Below are 17243 nucleotides of genomic sequence, written 5' to 3' on the forward strand. Positions count from 1 at the left end.
ACTAAATCATTAAGTTGTGCAGGCTGGGCTTGACTTTGCAATCCTCCTGCCTTGGTGCTGGGATTACAGATATGCAGCACCATGCTCAATTTTACGATCTAATGATTTTTATTTATTTATTTATTTTTATTTTTTTTATTTTTTTTTTTTAGATCTAATGATTTTTGACAAGTGTGCCAAGATCATACTATAGGCTGGGGATTTAGCTCAGCAGCATAAGCACCTGCCTGGCAAGCATGAGGTTGTGAGTTAGAGCCCACGTACAAAAGAAAAAAAAGATCACACTATAAAGAAATGACTGTCACCTAATTAGTGTTTGGAAAACCTGATATCCACATGCAGAAGATCTTTACCTTATATTGTGTACAAAAATTAACTCGAAACATATTAATGACCTAAATGGATAGCCTGAAACTGTAAAACTGATGATATCATATTTATTGTATCTGTTCTGCCATAAAGAAAGATAAACTTCAGTGATTTGTAGGAAAATGGTTGCCCCTTGAGACCATGATGCTAAGAGAAATAAATCAGACACATAAGCTTAAATATCGCATGGTTTCTCTGATATGCGAAGCACAAAGTATAAATAAAAAGCAAAATAAAAGGTAGATAATAGGAAGTGGGGAGATAGATCTTTTTCAAAGCAGAAGGGTATCAAGAGATGAAGGGAAGGGGGAGCGAAGGGTAGAGATGAGAAAGGAAAGGAGACATTCCAACACCAAGTAAGGAAAGTAACATCATGTACCTCAAACACATACAAAAAAGAAAAGGAGGGGAGAAGAGTTGGATAGAAGGGAAGGGAAAGATAACGTGTCAAGGAATTAAGATGTGTTGCTCCAGTTCCCCACCAGGAGTATAATCACTATGCACTCCAATATGTACTGATAAGTAAAATAAAAAGCTTGGAAGAAATTGCAAGGGGAAAGCTTCATGTCACTCAGCGAGGATTTCTTAGACGTGATACCAAAGCACAGAATGGGGCTATATCAAGCTTACACTTTTGCACAGGGAAGGAAACAAAAGAGGGAAAAGCCAACTACGGAGACTTGCAGTTTGTAATTATAAAAAAATATAATGAGGGCTGGGGATTTAGCTCAGCAGCATAAGCACCTGCCTTCCAAGTGCGTGGTCGTGAGTTTGATCCCTGGTACCAGTAAAAAAAAAAAATATATATATATATATATATATATATATATATATATAGAGAGAGAGAGAGAGAGAGAGAGAGAGAGAGAGAGAAAAGTCCTACAATTCAATGATAAAGCAAATAATCCAATCAATTTATTTTTTAACTTTGAAAATTAATTAGTTTTTGTTACTGGGGATTGAACTCACAACCTCATGTTTGCCAGGCAGGTACTTACACCGCTGAGCTAAATTCCCGGCCCTAAATAACCCAATTTAAAAATGGACAAGGAATCAGAATACAGTAGTATTCCAAAGAAGATAGACAAATGACCGACCAGCATAAGAAAAGACCTCAACATCAATAATACTAAGGAAATATAAATCAAGTAGTCAAGAAAGGAAAAGGAAAAGTGTTAGTCCCATTGTAGAAAAATAAAGATCCTGTGCCTTGCTGATGGAAGTGTAAAATCGCTTGGCCACTACAAAAAACCAGTAAAGAGGTTTCTCAAAAGACTAAGCATAGGATTATGTACGATTCAGAATCCCGAGTGTGGGTATACATCCAAAAGCTATGAAAAGAGAATTGGTGGTGGTATTATTTCAGTGTTGGGGGCTGAACCCTAGGCCTTCCTTCCACATGGTGGGTGAGTATCCACCACTAAACTGCACCACTGGCTCTGAAAAGGGAATCTTAATTGTCACCTGTGTTAATTGCAGCATTGTTCACAAGAGCCAAAAGGTAGAAACAGCTCAAATGTGACCTGTCCATACAAACTTTATTTTGTTTTATTTGATCTTTTGAGACAGGGTTCCTCTATGCAAGTAGAAGTGGCCTTGGACTCACCTTGTAGTTCAGGCTGGCCTTGAATTCACAGCGACCCTCCTGTCTCACCCTCCCAAGGGCTGAAATTACAGGCATGTGCCACCACACCTGCTCCCTACAGTCTTTAAAAAAGAGGAGTGGACAGAGGTGGGTATGCAGTGGGCCTGTACTTTCAGCTACTCCAAAGGCTGAGGCACAAGGACTACTTGAGCCCAGAATTTCAAGGCCAGCCTGGGTGACATAGCAAGAACCCATCTCAAACAACAAAAACAGAAAACCTGAGACAGACCGACTTGTAGACATGAAGACAGAAAAGAAAAGAGTAATAAAGTCTGCCTGGGCTAGTAGAATAGCTCAGCAGTACAGCTTTTATCTGGCAAACAGGAAGTCCTGGATTGGCTCCCTAAGCACACCAAGAAAAAAAAAAGCTACAGAAGACATTTTCACCTATCACAGGTTTGCACTGCTAGAGAAAAGAGAAGTGTGTGTGTGTGTTTTGGTGGATTTAGGATCGTGCCAGAACAGATTGGTGAATCATAAACTTTCTGTTCTGTTTTTTACCTCGTGACTGGCTCAGACAAGTTTGATCTTAGATCTTAGACCAGTTTAGATCAAGTGAACTACTTCCCATATGCTAAACATAATACTAACTTGACACCCCTGTTTCAGAAATAATCAATGAAAGTAATTAAGCATTCTGTAAGTGGAGAAAGAAAACACTGCAAAAATTACACCTGGGGCCCAAGATATGGCCCGGTGGCACAGTACCTGCCTGGCAAGCACAAGGTCATGAGTTTGGTTCCTGGTGCCAACAAAAAAACAAACACACATACACACATTACACATTGGTGGACGCTGCCAGTAGTTTTATAATGGGGAAAAGGGAGGAAGAAAGGCAGAAAGCTATGCAGCTGTGCACTGATGAATCAGAAAGTGCTGAAAGAAATTTCCTTTCTCATTATGAACTGTCTGTAGTAACTTGCTAGTTATGAGAGCATTTTACAGCAATTTTTAGCGGCTCCTAAATATTAAACTTATAAAGACACAAAGCTTACATTCTTGTTTTTGTCTTGGTCATGCTAGGCAAACTTTGTTACTGAGCCACACCCTTAGCCAAAAAGCTGCTATTTTTAAAGCTCTATAGCAATTGTCCCTCCTGTCCCACTAAACATGGGCCCCTGGGGTCACAGCTTTGAAGTATGTACTCTCTGAAACAACCACATATAGGTGCTTTTTCCAATAAGCTAAGAAGTGAACTTTAAGTTAACCAACATTCTAATTTTTTTTTTTTTTTTTTTTTTTTTTTTTTTTTTTTTTGGTGGTGGTGGTTGTGGAGAGTGACCTGGGGATTAAACTCCGGGCCTTGTGCATGCGTGGGAGGCACTCTACCACTGAGCTACATCCCCAGGCCCGCCATGCTAATTTGTATACCGGGCTCACATGAGCACCCGAAGACATTTATTAGATTGCAGAATCCCCAAGCTCAAAAGAGAGCGACAACCTGCCAACTGATTTATTGGTCTCTAAGGCCGCTCATCCTTTTGGAGCGGCCTCAATACTGGATCCCTGGATTCGCTGCCTCGACTCCCGAAGTGATTAAGGGGCCTTCCATCACCATCCTCGCCTTCGCTTCAACACTCCTTTTCCACTGCAGACTCTGCCCCTGCTCACCTGACTCAGTTATCGGGAACCAAGAGATTTCTTTGGCAGTCCCCTGAGTCTTTCGTTGCTGCCTCCTGTGAGCTCTAGATATTCCTCTCCGGGTTTCCATCGAATTTGTTAATTTTTTTTCCAGCGAGGGATGCATGAAAAACGCAATGCTTTTAGTACCCTGAAAAACTCAATGCATTAAGCACTTATATTCTAGGCCAAACTTCTAAGCTTCGAATGTGGGTTTGTTCGTGCACCGCTCAAATCAAAACTCCAAGAAGCCTGTGCGAAGGCCACCGAGCGTCTCTGCTGAAGCCAATGAGCCACAGGCGGCTCAGCATTTGCAGAATCCCAGATCCAGCCCACCCGCGAGACCAGCTCCGGGCCGGGTCGTCCGAGCCCCAGCTTCGTGAGTGCGCTCGCCGATTCGCAGTCCCTCCACCCCGGGTAAATACTTCTCCTGGACACCTGAATACAGTGAGCGACCGGGTACTTGCAGCTCAGCAGCCTCGGGCTACAAGTAGTGACGGGGATGTGGGCGGGGCGGGGCAAGTGGGCGGGGTTGTGTGTGGGCGTGGCCTGTTCAGGCCACGCCCATGGTGTTTAAGTAGCGGCGGCGGCTCGCCGCGGGTTAACCAAGCAGCCGCGGTGTCCGCGCGGTTGTGACTACGTCTAGGGCTATGGCCACGGTGCAGGAGAAGGCGGTCGCGCTCAACCTCTCGGCTCTGCAGGTCCCCGCACAGAAGCCTCCGGGTAGGTGTCGCGGACCCTCGGGAGGGAGCGGCGCGGGGCGAGCCCGGCACAGCTGCGGCCCCCCGGCCGGTCCCCGCGTTGCGGCGCTCGCGCTCCTCTCCAGCTCGTGGGCGTGGGCCGCTGACCCCGCCGCCGCCGCGGCGTAACCCAGCTTTTCGCCGAGTTTTCCAAACTTTACCTTCGCGACTCCTCGGTCTATGTGCCCGCGGCGTGCCAGGCGACAGGCTCGGTGACAAGAGTGAGCTGTGGAATTTGGACAGCTGTTTGCCCCGTGTTGGCTGCGCTACAGGACCCGGGGTCGAGTGGCGCTGTGGGTCACTTTGTTCTCCAGGTTGGTAGGAATCTGAGGCTTATGCATCTTCTCCAGACTCCCCCGGGAGAGATGAAAGGTTGCTGTTAAATTAAGTTATCTTGGCCTAACAGGTACTTATTAACACTCTGTGTATCAGGAGTAGTTAAGTAAATGAGGTTTGACCTTAAACACACACACACACACAGGACAATAGGAGATATGATGGTGAATTCTGCCACCAGCTTAACCCTGTCTTTTGGAGGCACTTGGTTTAGGATCTGGGTTTTTCTTCAGGTGTTCAAACAAATGAACACAATTTGACAATCAGCCCTAAAATTCTGACCCTAGCATACCTACAGCTTAGTAAAAAGGTGACTCAAGTGGCTGGTAAGGGACTCAGATAGCACTTGGCTTTTTGTTACAACTCTTTCCCCTTTCTGGAGCTGACTAGTAACGTTGCTGGAATTGATTTTTCTGTCTGACAAAAGCTTTGCTTTTGTAAAATGCGAACCACTGAGATGGTGGTGACCTTTTACTCTAGGTCAGCTGGCCATCAATTGTCCCACTTTTGTGTCTGCCCTACTGATTAATGTTACTTTTAATTTCACAATGTTAAAAAAAATTCACAATGTTAATGATACATTGTGATAGAGTGCTTTTCCAAAACAGATGGATATATTGACCACGATGGTTATTTTTAGACTATTTCCTTGATTTACATGGTAAAGGGAAGTACTTGAGGATTTGGGAATTTAAAACCTACTGATACTAGAAACAGTCTTGATGTCTTTAGATTCATTCTGAGGGAATGAAATTTCCAAATTTTACCTGATTAAAGACATGGCACCCTCCTCTGACAGCTGAAATAATTCTGAAATTTGGACATTTGTAGATAGGTTTGTGGATTGCATAAAGGGATAGGCAGTCAAAAATGAAGTACAGGGGCTGGGGATTTAGCTCAGCGGCATAAGCACCTGCCTTGCAAGCAGGAGGTCGTGAGTTCGATCCCCGGTACCGATAAAAAAGAAAAAGACAAAAAAAGAAAAGAAAAGAAAAAAAAAGAAGTACATAATTGTCAGAGGGAAGGGTTGATGTGCTGGTTAGAAGATCTGAGTCAAAGGAAAGACCTGGACACCAGGTGCCACTGCCTTCTCTATCTCACTTGTAGCAGCTGGAATCCCTACTGGTTAAGCCTCAGTTAACTCTCTCCCACCCTGGAGTTACCTTGTCACAGTCCTAGCGAGTGAAGTAAGGGAGCCAAGCTTCTTCCATGCCTTTCCTTTTCCTGGTTCTGCCTCAAGCAGCTGTGTACTTTTCCTTTCAAGCCTTAAAGGAGCTACAACAACCAAGGGATCTGATTTATGTAGAAATGAGGTTTCTCTGTTAACCTTCAGCCAGTACTTAAAAAAAATACTTGTCTTTAAGACAAGCCAGTGGTATGCTCTTGTGTTATCCCTGTATACTGTAACCTAATTCTTTGAATTTGCCTGGTGTCACTTTTCAAGGGAGCTCAAAATACTTCCCATATGTTATCATTCATCTCTTGTGAATTAAAGCAGGGACTAGTGCCTGCTTATGCAGATATTTCTGTTTGGATATCTTACATCGTTCTTGGTAGTGGAGGCTTTATTATTTTGTATGTTTTACCTCCCTGCAGCTTTCTTTTTAGAGACAGTCTCAGACCTTCAGCGTCTCTTTAATATCAAAAAGGAGGGAGATAAACTCTGGACTGTCAAAACCAGTACTCAGTCAAACTGGTGCAATCTTGCTTGGAATATATTGGTGTTATAGAAAGTTTCTTCCACTCAGTCATAGCTGCCTGGTTTAAATACCCCAAACACGATTCTTTTCATGTTTATCTATTTTATAAGGTTTTGGTTACTTTCCAGTAAATATTGTCATTTTTCTTTTTCACAATTCTATGAGTAGTGTTTTCTAACTTTTTTTTGCCAAAAGATATTCCCTAAATAAGATGCTTTGGAAGGGCTGGGAAGGTCAGCTCCTTCCATGCAGGTACTGTATATTCTTGAGTTCACAGAAAGGAAGAGAAAAAAAAGGTACTTCTCCTTTCTTTTTACTTGTTTTTTTTTTTTTTTTTTTTTTTTTTTTTTTTTTTTTTTTTTTTTTGAGACAGGGGCTTGCTGTGTAGTTCAAGCTGACCTTGATTTTGAGGTGATCCACCTGCCTCAGCCTCCTGAGTGCTGGGATCACAGACAAGTACAACTATACTCAGCTTCTTTTTGCTTTTGCTTTTTTTTTTTTTTTTGTCTTTTTCCTTTTTATCGGTACCGGGGATCGAACTCATGACTGCCTGCTTTCAAGGCAGGCGCTTATGCCGCTGAGCTAAATCCCCAGCCCCCACCTTTTGCTTTTTTAATACCTTTATAATTTTATAGACCGACAAAGCCATGAGGTCAGTATATAGAATTCCCATATGTCCTACATTTAATTTCTCATGTTACTTTCCATGAAAATGACCCATTTACCAGGATAGTGAACCAATATTGTTACATGATTGTTAGCTAGAAAGACTCATACTTTACTCAAATTTCCTTAGTTTCTGCCCATTGTCCCTTTTCTCTTTAAGGACACCCATCCAGGATGTTAAGTGGAGTCACCTGTCAATGACAGTTCCCCCTTGTTTAGGTATACATCCGTTCATGGACACGGTATTAGCAGCAGAAACATAAGTTTTCTCCTGAACAGCAGAGAAGTAGAGTTAGTGCTGCCTTGCAACAGGAGAGGTGGGCAGTTGCCCAATTACCAGGAGGCGGTAGACCTGAGAGTGGAACGCAGGTCCTGGGACGCTACATCGGACGCTGATCTGACACTGTTCACAGCACCTGGCTCTGGGCCTGCTTTGTTGGCACAAGTGTTGTGCCTTAGCTGTGTTCAGGGCCTGGGGCTGTGCTGTGGGTCCTGGGACTTCATCCAGTTGGGCCAAAGGCACTTTCCACCCCACAGTGATAAGCAGAAGTGTCTCCAGACATGGCTATCCCATAGAGCTACTGGGCTTAGACCCTTCTCAAAGATGTTCTTCTTGGGGCTGGGGATTTAGCTCAGGGGCACAGTGCCTGCCCGGAAGTCACAAGGTCCTGAGTTTGATTCCCAGTGCCAAAAAAAAAAAAAAAAAAAAAAAAGTTTTCTTAGTACTTTTTATTAACCAACTGTTTTACATAAGGCAGTCTGCATTGCAGTTGGATAATTTGAACCTCTGTAAACCATAAGTAAATTTGAAAGGAATCAGGTATTAATGCACTATTTCTTAAAATTTTATGGGAAAAAAGTGCTGTCTAAAATATTTTAGTCCAGTCTGAAGCCTGAGAATGAAAACAACATTTTATATATTCTTTCTTTGTTGTCGTTTTTGAGGCAGGGTCTTGCTATGTAGTGTAGGCTGGCCTTGAACTCACTTATGTAGCCCAGGCTGGCCTCAAACTCACAGTGGACCTCCTGCTACAGCCTCCGAGTTCTGGGATTGCAGGCATGCACCAACATGCCTGGCTATATGGTCACTGAGAGATACCAGGTGTTAGTGATTCTATGTACATGTTCACCTAACCCTGAAATCCAGTTTTATATGTAAACCTTCTAAGGATTTATTATCATCTCACTATTTGAAGTGATTTTAGAACTGTTTTACTCATAAAAAGGTTTTCACAGTAAGGCAGGAAGTCCCTTGGAATATTTGAGTAAATTTTTTTCTTTTGTCTTTTGGAGACAGGATCTCACTATGCAGTTCAGGCTGGCCTTGAGCTCACTTTATAGCCCAGCTTGGTCTCAAATTTGCAAGGATCCTCCTGCCACAGCCTCCCAAGTGCTAGGATTACAGGTGTGTGCCCCCATGCCCAGTTTTGAGTAAATTTTATGACTTGATTTTAAAGGAATTGTTAGTAATAACTGGATTATTTAGTGTGTATCCTTAGAAATTAAGATGATTAGCACTATTTTAACTATATGTCAATATTCATTTTCATTTCCTTAGTTGGTAAACTAAATTTTGGGGGTTCACATATAAGTGAAGAGCAGGTCTTACTTTTGTGAAATAGCTATTGTTTCAAGCAAATAAAGATGAGACCATGGTAAAAATTCTAACTACCCTAAATTTAACTTAGTGCTTAAAGTGTGTATAGTCGGAAAGATCTAGTATAAAGTCACTTTAAAAGTTGAGCATAGCTATAGTCCTAGCTCTTGGGAGGCTGAGACAGCAAGATCGCTGTGAGTTTGAGGTCAGCCTGAATTATAAAGCAAGAAAAACCTGTCTCAACAAAAAAATTTTTTTTCTCAAATCCCCTTGTTTGGCCACTTCCAAGTTTTGCATCTGATAAGGTCAAATTTGTCCCCATATTTTGTTTCTTACCTATAGGTCTCTCATACACTACATAGTATGTAGTGTTCTTACCTAAATGCAAAAGGTGTACCTTCAGTCATTACATTCCTCCAAGAAATAGTTAATACCCGAAACTAACCCTAAATGCAGTGTTCATCTGTTGTATGGGTAGATGAAGAAACCAGCCTACAGAGGTTAACTCTCTTCTCCAGGGTGTAGTGGATTGTAGATAGTGGTGAATTTTAATGAGTCGTTCAACTCCTATGCAAGTGAAGCCTGAGGACAAGGAGAGCTGCAGCTTTAATTCTGAGCACTGTGCGTACAAAGCATTCATTGTGTACTTCTAGTTTCTTGAATCCTATTTAGAAATCACACTAAGTTATCTTACTGGGCTATGGTCTGCTACACCAATATTCACGTCAGCTCTTAGAGGGTGATAAATATGTATTTCAAACCTGCTTGTGGGGGTTCTGTGTTCAACTAGTAAAGTCAGCGTTATTAAAAAAAGAACAAAACAGGTTATCCTTGTACGGTTTTGGCACATTCACTTGTCAAGTCCGGGGTACGTTATATATGAAAGTATCTGCATGAACATGAGCTCGTTTTGGTCTGTGGGTGGTGGCGCTTGAGGGGAAATATCCCAGGATGCAGTGGTTGGGAATTAATGGTCAGTGAGAACAGAGGGGACCTGAAAGAGCTGAATCAGATCATGCCTGGAGGACTCTGGAACTCTGTGGCTCGCAGGTGCCCCGTATCCTGCTCTAACCTGTTTTTTAATCTTTTAGACGGTGTTATCCAACCTACAAAGCTTCCTGATTTCCCACATTTAAGCAGCAAGCTAGTATGGGGAAAGTTGTTCTTCACGTCTTCTCCTTTGAAGATTAGTGCTTTCCACACCACTGGCTTTATATACCACTTCCCTCCCTCGCAATTGTTTTTAGTATTCTCAAATTAATAAGTGACTCTGCCTTGTTTTGGGGTTTATGTGCTAACCTAGTTGTAGCTCAGGGGTTCTGACTGTTTCTTTTTTGTGGGAGAGGGGTACCAGAGATCAAACACAGAACTCTGTGTTTGCCGAGCAGGCACTTACGCTGCTGAGCTAAACCGCCGGCAACTGTTTGATTTTTTAATACTGTCACTAGTCCAGTCCAGCACTGTGGCATGTTCCCAGCTACTTGGGTAGAAGAGGCCGGAGAATCACAGCAGAGGAGTTTGGGGCCGGTCTGGGTAACATGCCCCCTCCCCTGTCTCTTCATTTTTTCTTTTTTACTTTTATTTATTTAAAAGTGCGCTTTCCAGGCAGGCGCTTATACCACTGAGCTAAATCCTCGGCCCTCCCCCATCTCTTTAAAAAAAGCAATAAAACAGAACCAAAAAATCCACTGGCCAAAAGGTCTGTCTGACTGGTACGAAAGGACAACCTAAACCAGGCGTAATGACACACACCTGTAATCTCAGCACTCAGGAGCCTGAGCAGGAGAATCCTTAAGAGTTTGAGACCAGCCTGGGCTACAGAGTGAGCTCAAGGCCAACCTGAACTGCCTAGTGAAACCCTGTGTCAAAAAAACTAAATAAATAAATGAATAAATAAAAGGCAAACTAATCTCTCCAAGTTTGAATCTTGCATGGCTTTCTATCCTGTTATCTCTATGCACTGTGGATACTGTTTATTATAGAATTCATGATGCCTACTTTGTTTTTTGAGATGATTTTAACTTCTTTGGTTTGCAAATCTTAGAGTTGTTTGTTTGGTTTCTTTTAATGTTCAGTTCTCTTAAAGCCATTAATAAAAGCAATAATTAACCTTCAAGGAAAGGTTAACTCTAAATCTGCTTACCTGATACCTGACTTTTAATATATAATATTTTAGCACTAGGAAAAGCTAATATATATTTACTATGTACCTGAGGGGGAGGTTTAACTCTGCCTCAGTTTTCTCAAAATAGGATGAAGAACTATTTCATGGAGAAAAATGTACCCAGATTAACCGAGTTCACAGTCCATCATGGTGATTGCACTCAAATGTTAACTATTATTAATAATGATACAGTGAAGATTTGGAAAAAGATTAAAGGGCAGAGGGCTGGGAATTTAGCTCAGCAGCACAAGCACCTGCCTTGTAAGCGCGCAGTCATGAGTTGGATCCCTGGGACCAAAAAAAGAAAGAAAGAAATTAGCAAGATTAAAGGGCAGACATTATGTTCAGTGAAATCTGTTTTTTCTGGTGTTTTATAAAATTTAAGAGTATGACCTGCTACCACTTATTTAGTCACTGTGGTTGGAGATAGCACAGCTGTTGTTGAGTTCAGGATACCAAGAATGTCCAGGACTGGCTGAGTATGGTGGCCCACACCGGTAATCCCAGAATTTGGGAGGTTAAGGGAGGAGGATCTCTGAGAGTCCAAGGCCAGGTTGGGCTGTATGTAGAGTGAGCTCAAAGCCAGCCTGAGCTCCACAGTGAGACCGTGTCTCAAAAAACCAAAAAGAAAAGGAATGACTACATTGAGTAGACTCTAAATGCTTAACTATCAAAAGCAGTAATCTAGTTCTAGTTTGATATACCTAGTCTTTCTCCGTAATTCAGTTCTTGAAATTTTCACACACTACTTGGAAGACTGGCAACAAATACTTCTTGCTTAGTTTGGTACTGGCTTAGCAATTAGCTTCAATTTTAAACTATAACTTTGATAGCTGAAAATAATCCTGCTCATTTAAAAGTAACAATGGATGGGTGGTAAGTTGCTCATCTACTTTTGGTATTGAGAATCTACAAATAAGAGGGCTGTATGTGCGTGTTACTTTTCAGTAAAAATGTTAAAATTGACAATTACAAAATGATGCAATAGATGAATACAATGTAAATGTTCCATGTAGCCTTTATATGTATTTGCAACACAAGAGGTGAGTTCTAAATGACCCACTTAAAGTTTGTGGCCCTGAGGTTGATAGGGATATCGCTCAGAGGGAAAATACATGCTTTGCATGCACAAGGCCTTGGGCCCAATCCCCAGTAGCAAAAAATAAAAATTTAAAAATTGATGTCTTTAGGCTGGGGATTTAGTTCAGTGGCATAAGTACTACTGGCATAAATACTTGCCTGGCAAGCTCAAGGTTGTGAATTTGATCCCTGGTACTAGAAAAAATATTTTGATGTATTTAATGCATTTGGTAGAGTTTCAGTGCCCTTTAGGAACTTGTGTTTTGGCCTTACACATTCTGTTTTGTTAAAGTAGGAAGTGATTTCAAGTAGCAGTTTCTTTATTGTTAAGTCCCCTTATTCCTCACAGTTGTACTGACATACCTTGTTTTCCTTTTTAAAATCTATTAAAGAGACTCACACATTTTCTACTCTACAAAGATGTCTCAGACATGAAGAAAGTAATATATTTAACAAAAATCAATAGTGGAGGCTTAAATTAGCACTATTGAGCTGGGTTGGTGTGGTGGTGCACACCTATAATCCCAGCAGTTGGGAGGCTGAGGCAGGAGAATCACTGTGAGTTTGAAGCTGGCCTGGGTTACATAGGAAGACCTTGTCTGAAAAACAAAAATAAGCCGGGGATATAGCTCAGTGGCACAGCACCTGCTTGGCAAGTGTGAGGTCATGAGTTCGATTCCTGGTACCTAAAATAAAGGACTACTGAATTTTCAGAAAGTCATGAAAAGTATAATACTGGAAAAGACATACTATGTTCATGGAGGGGGGACATATTCAACCCAGCTACCAAGTTTATGATCAGTGTTATGGATTAAGAACTGGTGGTCAATTTAACGGCAGCTGGATTATATCAGCATGGCATTGAGCGACGATGCTCACCTGAGGAAAGTTGCCAGGATAAATAGGTGGAGAAGAAAGGAGGCGTTGAGGGTTGAGGCATTAAGGAGTCATTGTGGGTTCTCCTACAAGTTGCTGTCTGAGCTGCTGGTTCTCCTGGAGAAGCCTTGGTCCTCACATCGAGCATTGCTTCCGGGCTCCGGAGGGGAAGACGTGTGCTGGTTGGTCTCCAGGATGAACTTGTCACACTGCTTCCTGGCATGTGCTGACTGTACTTGTTGTCGGAGGAGCTCAAGGCCTCCATGTTGCCGAGGACAGCTGTGGTGCCTTTCAGGATAGCCCTGCTCTTTGTTGTGAGTGTGACTTCTCGGCTCCAGCGTAGAACCCTCATCCCACTAGCACAGCTCCTTCATCCTGCTGGCATAGACTTTCTGGCTTCCACCTCTGACCCTTGGGTCTTCCCAGCACGGATCCGTAAAGAGACTGGCGTGAGTCCTTCTTGTGGGCTCTGGGCCTCCAGTTGGACTCGTGGGAGGCATTGTCCTAAGCTCTGGGTTTTTATCTGGACTCATGTGGGACATGTGCTGTGGGGTTTAGGCCCTTGACTAAATAATCTATGTCTTTGGTGTTGTAGATAGATTTCCTGCATTTTCCTGTGTTAACCCCGGTACCCATTATAAAAATATTATAAACTCCATGTCTTGATCCAATTGTTCTCTGTGTCTAACCCCTGACTACAACAATCAACTACATTCGGTTCCATCCATTTACTAAAACCAAAGGTCCATTTTCTTCCTTTTGATTGTTTTTCTTCTCAGCAGTTTTGCCAAATAATAAGCTTATTAAAAATGAGCAAAACTAGGAAGGTTTTGAATTCTTGTGTTTGGCTAAGATCTTGCTTTTTCTATTTCTCTGCCTGCCCTATCTTTATAGTAGGTCACAAGGTCCTGTTTGCTAGGCAGGAATCAAATATCACTCTCCCTGGCCTATAGTACTTATATCATAACCTGCAGAATAGGAAACTTTAAAAATACTAGCTTATTCCTGCAGCTCAAATATGTGTGTGTACCTGGCTGATAATGCTTCAGACTCACATGGAACTCAAATCAGCTCCCGTCTTGCAGGACCTCCTTGAGTAGACTGCCTGGAAGTTCCTGTAACCTGCAAGAGTCCCTGTTGCATCTCTCCTGTAGGCGTGGTCGCTGTTGCATAGGGTTGCTGCTGAAGATCCAGGCCCTTGAGTGCTCTGCCACAAGGCCCTGCTTGGTCTCTGCTCCCCCATCTCGGTCCCCTCTCCATGCCCTCAGTCTCACTTCCTCCTGCCAGCTCCCTGCTGGTCTCCTTCCGTTCTGGTGGAACAGAGCTCACGCCCTCCCGCCCTCCTGAGGGCCTTTGCTTTTTCTGCTCTCTTTGCCCAGATGTCTGCACAGCTTACTTCCTGGTTTTACTCAAGTTCTTGCTCAGATACAACCCTACCAGAAAGGTATTTCCTGACATCCCATGTAAAGTAACATTCTCACTTGGCTTGGTGGTGTCCCCCTGGAATCCCAGAAATCAGGAGGCTGAGGCAGGAGGATCACAAAGAGTTTGAGACCAGCCTGGGCTTCATAGTGAGTTCAAGCCAGGCTGAACTATATAGTGAGACCCTGTTTCAAAAAGGGGTGGGGCATTCTCTTCTTTACCCAGCTTCAGTTTTTCTTTTTGCACTGTTTAAACATATGCATATAATTTGTATTTGCCCACAAAGTCTCCAAAGTCTTTGAAAAGAGGAACTTTATTCTGTTCACTGTATTGCACCAAAGCACATGGACAACATTCATCATATAGTAGATACTAGATTTTGGGGGACAGGATTTGAGAGGAGATCTTGCTTCGCAGTACAGGCTTCGAAGCTTTACTTTGCTCCTCCTTGAGTGTTAGATTACAGGCATGTGCCACCATGTATATGAAGGTACTAGATGTTTAACAATAAGCTGCTGTTAAGAACAATATTTCATTAATAAACTGCCCTTATAATTTCTCCTAACAACTTCAGAAATTGCCATTTTGCTTGAGGAGCGCTTAGATTTTCTGGCAAATGAACCAAAACTAATTCCCCATGATTTTTCCCCTCTTGTAGGTTTCAGCGTGGCACAGAAGCCATTTGGAGCCACATATGTGTGGAGCAGCATCATAAACACTCTGCAAACGCAAGTGGAGGTCAAAAGGCGGAGGCATCACTTAAAACGCCACAACGACTGCTTCGTGGGCTCGGAAGCTGTGGATGTCATTTATTCGCATCTCATTCAGAATAAGTACTTCGGTGACGTCGATATTCCCCGGGCCAAAGTGGTGAGAGTGTGTCAAGCACTGATGGACTATAAAGTATTCGAAGCAGTTCCAACCAGAGTCTTTGGCAAAGACAAAAAACCTACATTTGAAGATAGTAGTTGCAGCTTGTATAGATTCACAACAGTCCCTAACCAACACAATCAGTTAGGCAAAGAGAACAAACTACATCCACCTTCCAGGTTAGTATAAAATGCCAGATTATCTTGGGGAAGTTGGGATTATCTTTGTTTTTTTTTTTTTTTTTAAGATATAGACTGGCTTTATATTCCTCTGTCTGCATATATGTAGCTCACTATGTAACCCAGGCTGGCCTCAAACTTGTGGCAATCCATCTGCCTCAGCATCCCACGTGCTGGGATGACAGGCATGCCCCACCACACCCACAGACTGATTTTCCATCCCTCAAGTTGCAGTTGACAGTGTGAAGACTGTTAGTGCATACCTCTAATTCCCACCTGCTTGGGATGCTGAGGCAGGAGGATTTTACATTCCAGGCCAGCCTAGGCAATTCAGCAAAATCAAAAAATGAGTAAATATGCACAGTGGTATGAAAACAAATCTAGATGGTAGTGTATCATAGAAGCGTGGAGGGTGTATGGGCATCAGCAGGCTGAGGGCTTCATAGGGCATATGAGTGAGTTAGGGGTTTTATTGTGTTTGAGACAGGATCTTGCCTTGTTGCCTGAGCTGAGCTTCAGCTCCTGGGCTTATGTGATCCTCTTACCTCTGCCTCCCAAGGAGCTGGGACCACAGACACAGGCACATCCCTGCCCACATAGTTGGGAATTTGTACTCAGTTACAGAGGTTCTGGGTAAGGTGCAGAAAGATGAGACTACACCTTAGAACGGGCCCCCAGGCTGGGGATGTGATCCGCAGTGAGCCCCAAAAAGAAAGGCAAGGCCTGCTTAGCAGTTGTGTGGTCTATAGGAAGAGCTGGTTAGGAATCAGCTGCAGTCACAATTACAGAAAATAAGAGCTGCATGGAACAGTGTGGGGGAAGAAAGAGGATCATTCAAAGGAAGACTGGGAGGGGGTTGAGGGGACAGAATTGTGGGACCCATGATTGGGGTGATGACGAGTGATGCTACCTAATGAACTCGGTTGCTTATCAGGTAATGGAGACAGCTTTACCTGTCCCCTCGTTCTCCGGCGGACTGGAGAGGTGGCACTGTCCTTTGAAACTGTTACAATTTAGATCTGACCCACAGGGTTTTAGTATACTGAGTTTTCAAATTTTGTGTGTATGGTACTTCAAATGTGCTAAAATGTCTCTCTATATTCAGGAAAGAAATCTGAAGAAAAGTTAATGTGTGCCTCGGTGTCCAGGAAAGAAGCTTGAGGAGAACAGAGAGCATGGGCCACTCTTTTTAAGATACAGTTCTCCTGTTTTATTTGAAACTCTTGGGACCAGAAGCATTTGTAGGTTTTAGAAGGGTCATTTTGAGTATGCAAATACTGTGCCTTCTGTGGTGGGGTCTGGGACAGTGTCTGGTATCCAGGCATATTAACATTTCTGTGGTGAACAAAGGAATACTCATATAACTGGAGTACATCAAAGCTATGATAATCTCAAAACAGGTTTCAGTCTTAAGAGTTCTGAATAAACTTTAGCTTTTTGGTTTTAAAACTATAGTTAAGGAGTACAGATGGATATTTGGGAAGTGATGAACACTGTTCACCAAAAAATGCCCAGAAATAAGAGAACTTATAAAACAGTAAACCTAATAAATTCAGTTATTTTGTTGTGTTTAATCCCAGCACTTGAGAGGCTGAGGCAGGAGGATCACCACAAATTTGAGCCCAGGCAAGCTCCATAGTGAGTTCAAGGCTAGTCGGAATGACATAGCAACTCAAAAAACCACAAATATATAAAATTGGGGATTCAAATGTAAATAAGTGTTCACAGAACTGTGGGACCATTAAACTTATTTCAGGTACTCGGATACACTGTATAAGTCATCTGATATCAAATCGGACAGTTTGGAAGATCTGTGGGAAAATCTGAGTTTAAAGCCTGCTAACTCCGCTCATGTAAATATCTCTGCAACCCTGTCTCCACAAGGTAAGCTAAGGACAACGCACAAAGTGAGAAACAGACTAACTTCAACTAAGTGAATCTTAACCTTTATCAGAATGTAAATATCCACATTGCAGAGA

General features: G+C 42.6%; 1 protein-coding gene across 4 annotated transcripts in view; it reads left to right on the plus strand.

Annotated features, from left to right (window-relative positions):
* The window catches only part of Depdc7 (DEP domain containing 7), a 34904-nt gene that overhangs the window by 10781 nt on the left and 6880 nt on the right, over positions 1-17243 (plus strand). For 2 of the 4 annotated variants that reach the window (XM_003463866.5, XM_013145969.3), the window contains exons 1-3: positions 4200-4357; positions 14874-15264; positions 17021-17148. In XM_003463866.5, the coding sequence (XP_003463914.2) occupies positions 4285-4357; positions 14874-15264; positions 17021-17148 (592 nt within the window). In that variant the 5' untranslated portion in view covers positions 4200-4284. Of the gene's footprint in view, positions 1-4199; positions 4358-12865; positions 13108-14873; positions 15265-17020; positions 17149-17243 lie in introns of those variants that run through there. The other 2 variants (XM_063227742.1, XM_063227741.1) reach the window with 2 other exon arrangements.

The sequence above is a fragment of the Cavia porcellus genome, unplaced genomic scaffold, assembly GCF_034190915.1.
Source record: "Cavia porcellus strain 051 isolate PalLab524CR breed Dunkin Hartley unplaced genomic scaffold, mCavPor4.1 scaffold_17, whole genome shotgun sequence".
NCBI lineage: Eukaryota > Metazoa > Chordata > Mammalia > Rodentia > Caviidae > Cavia > Cavia porcellus.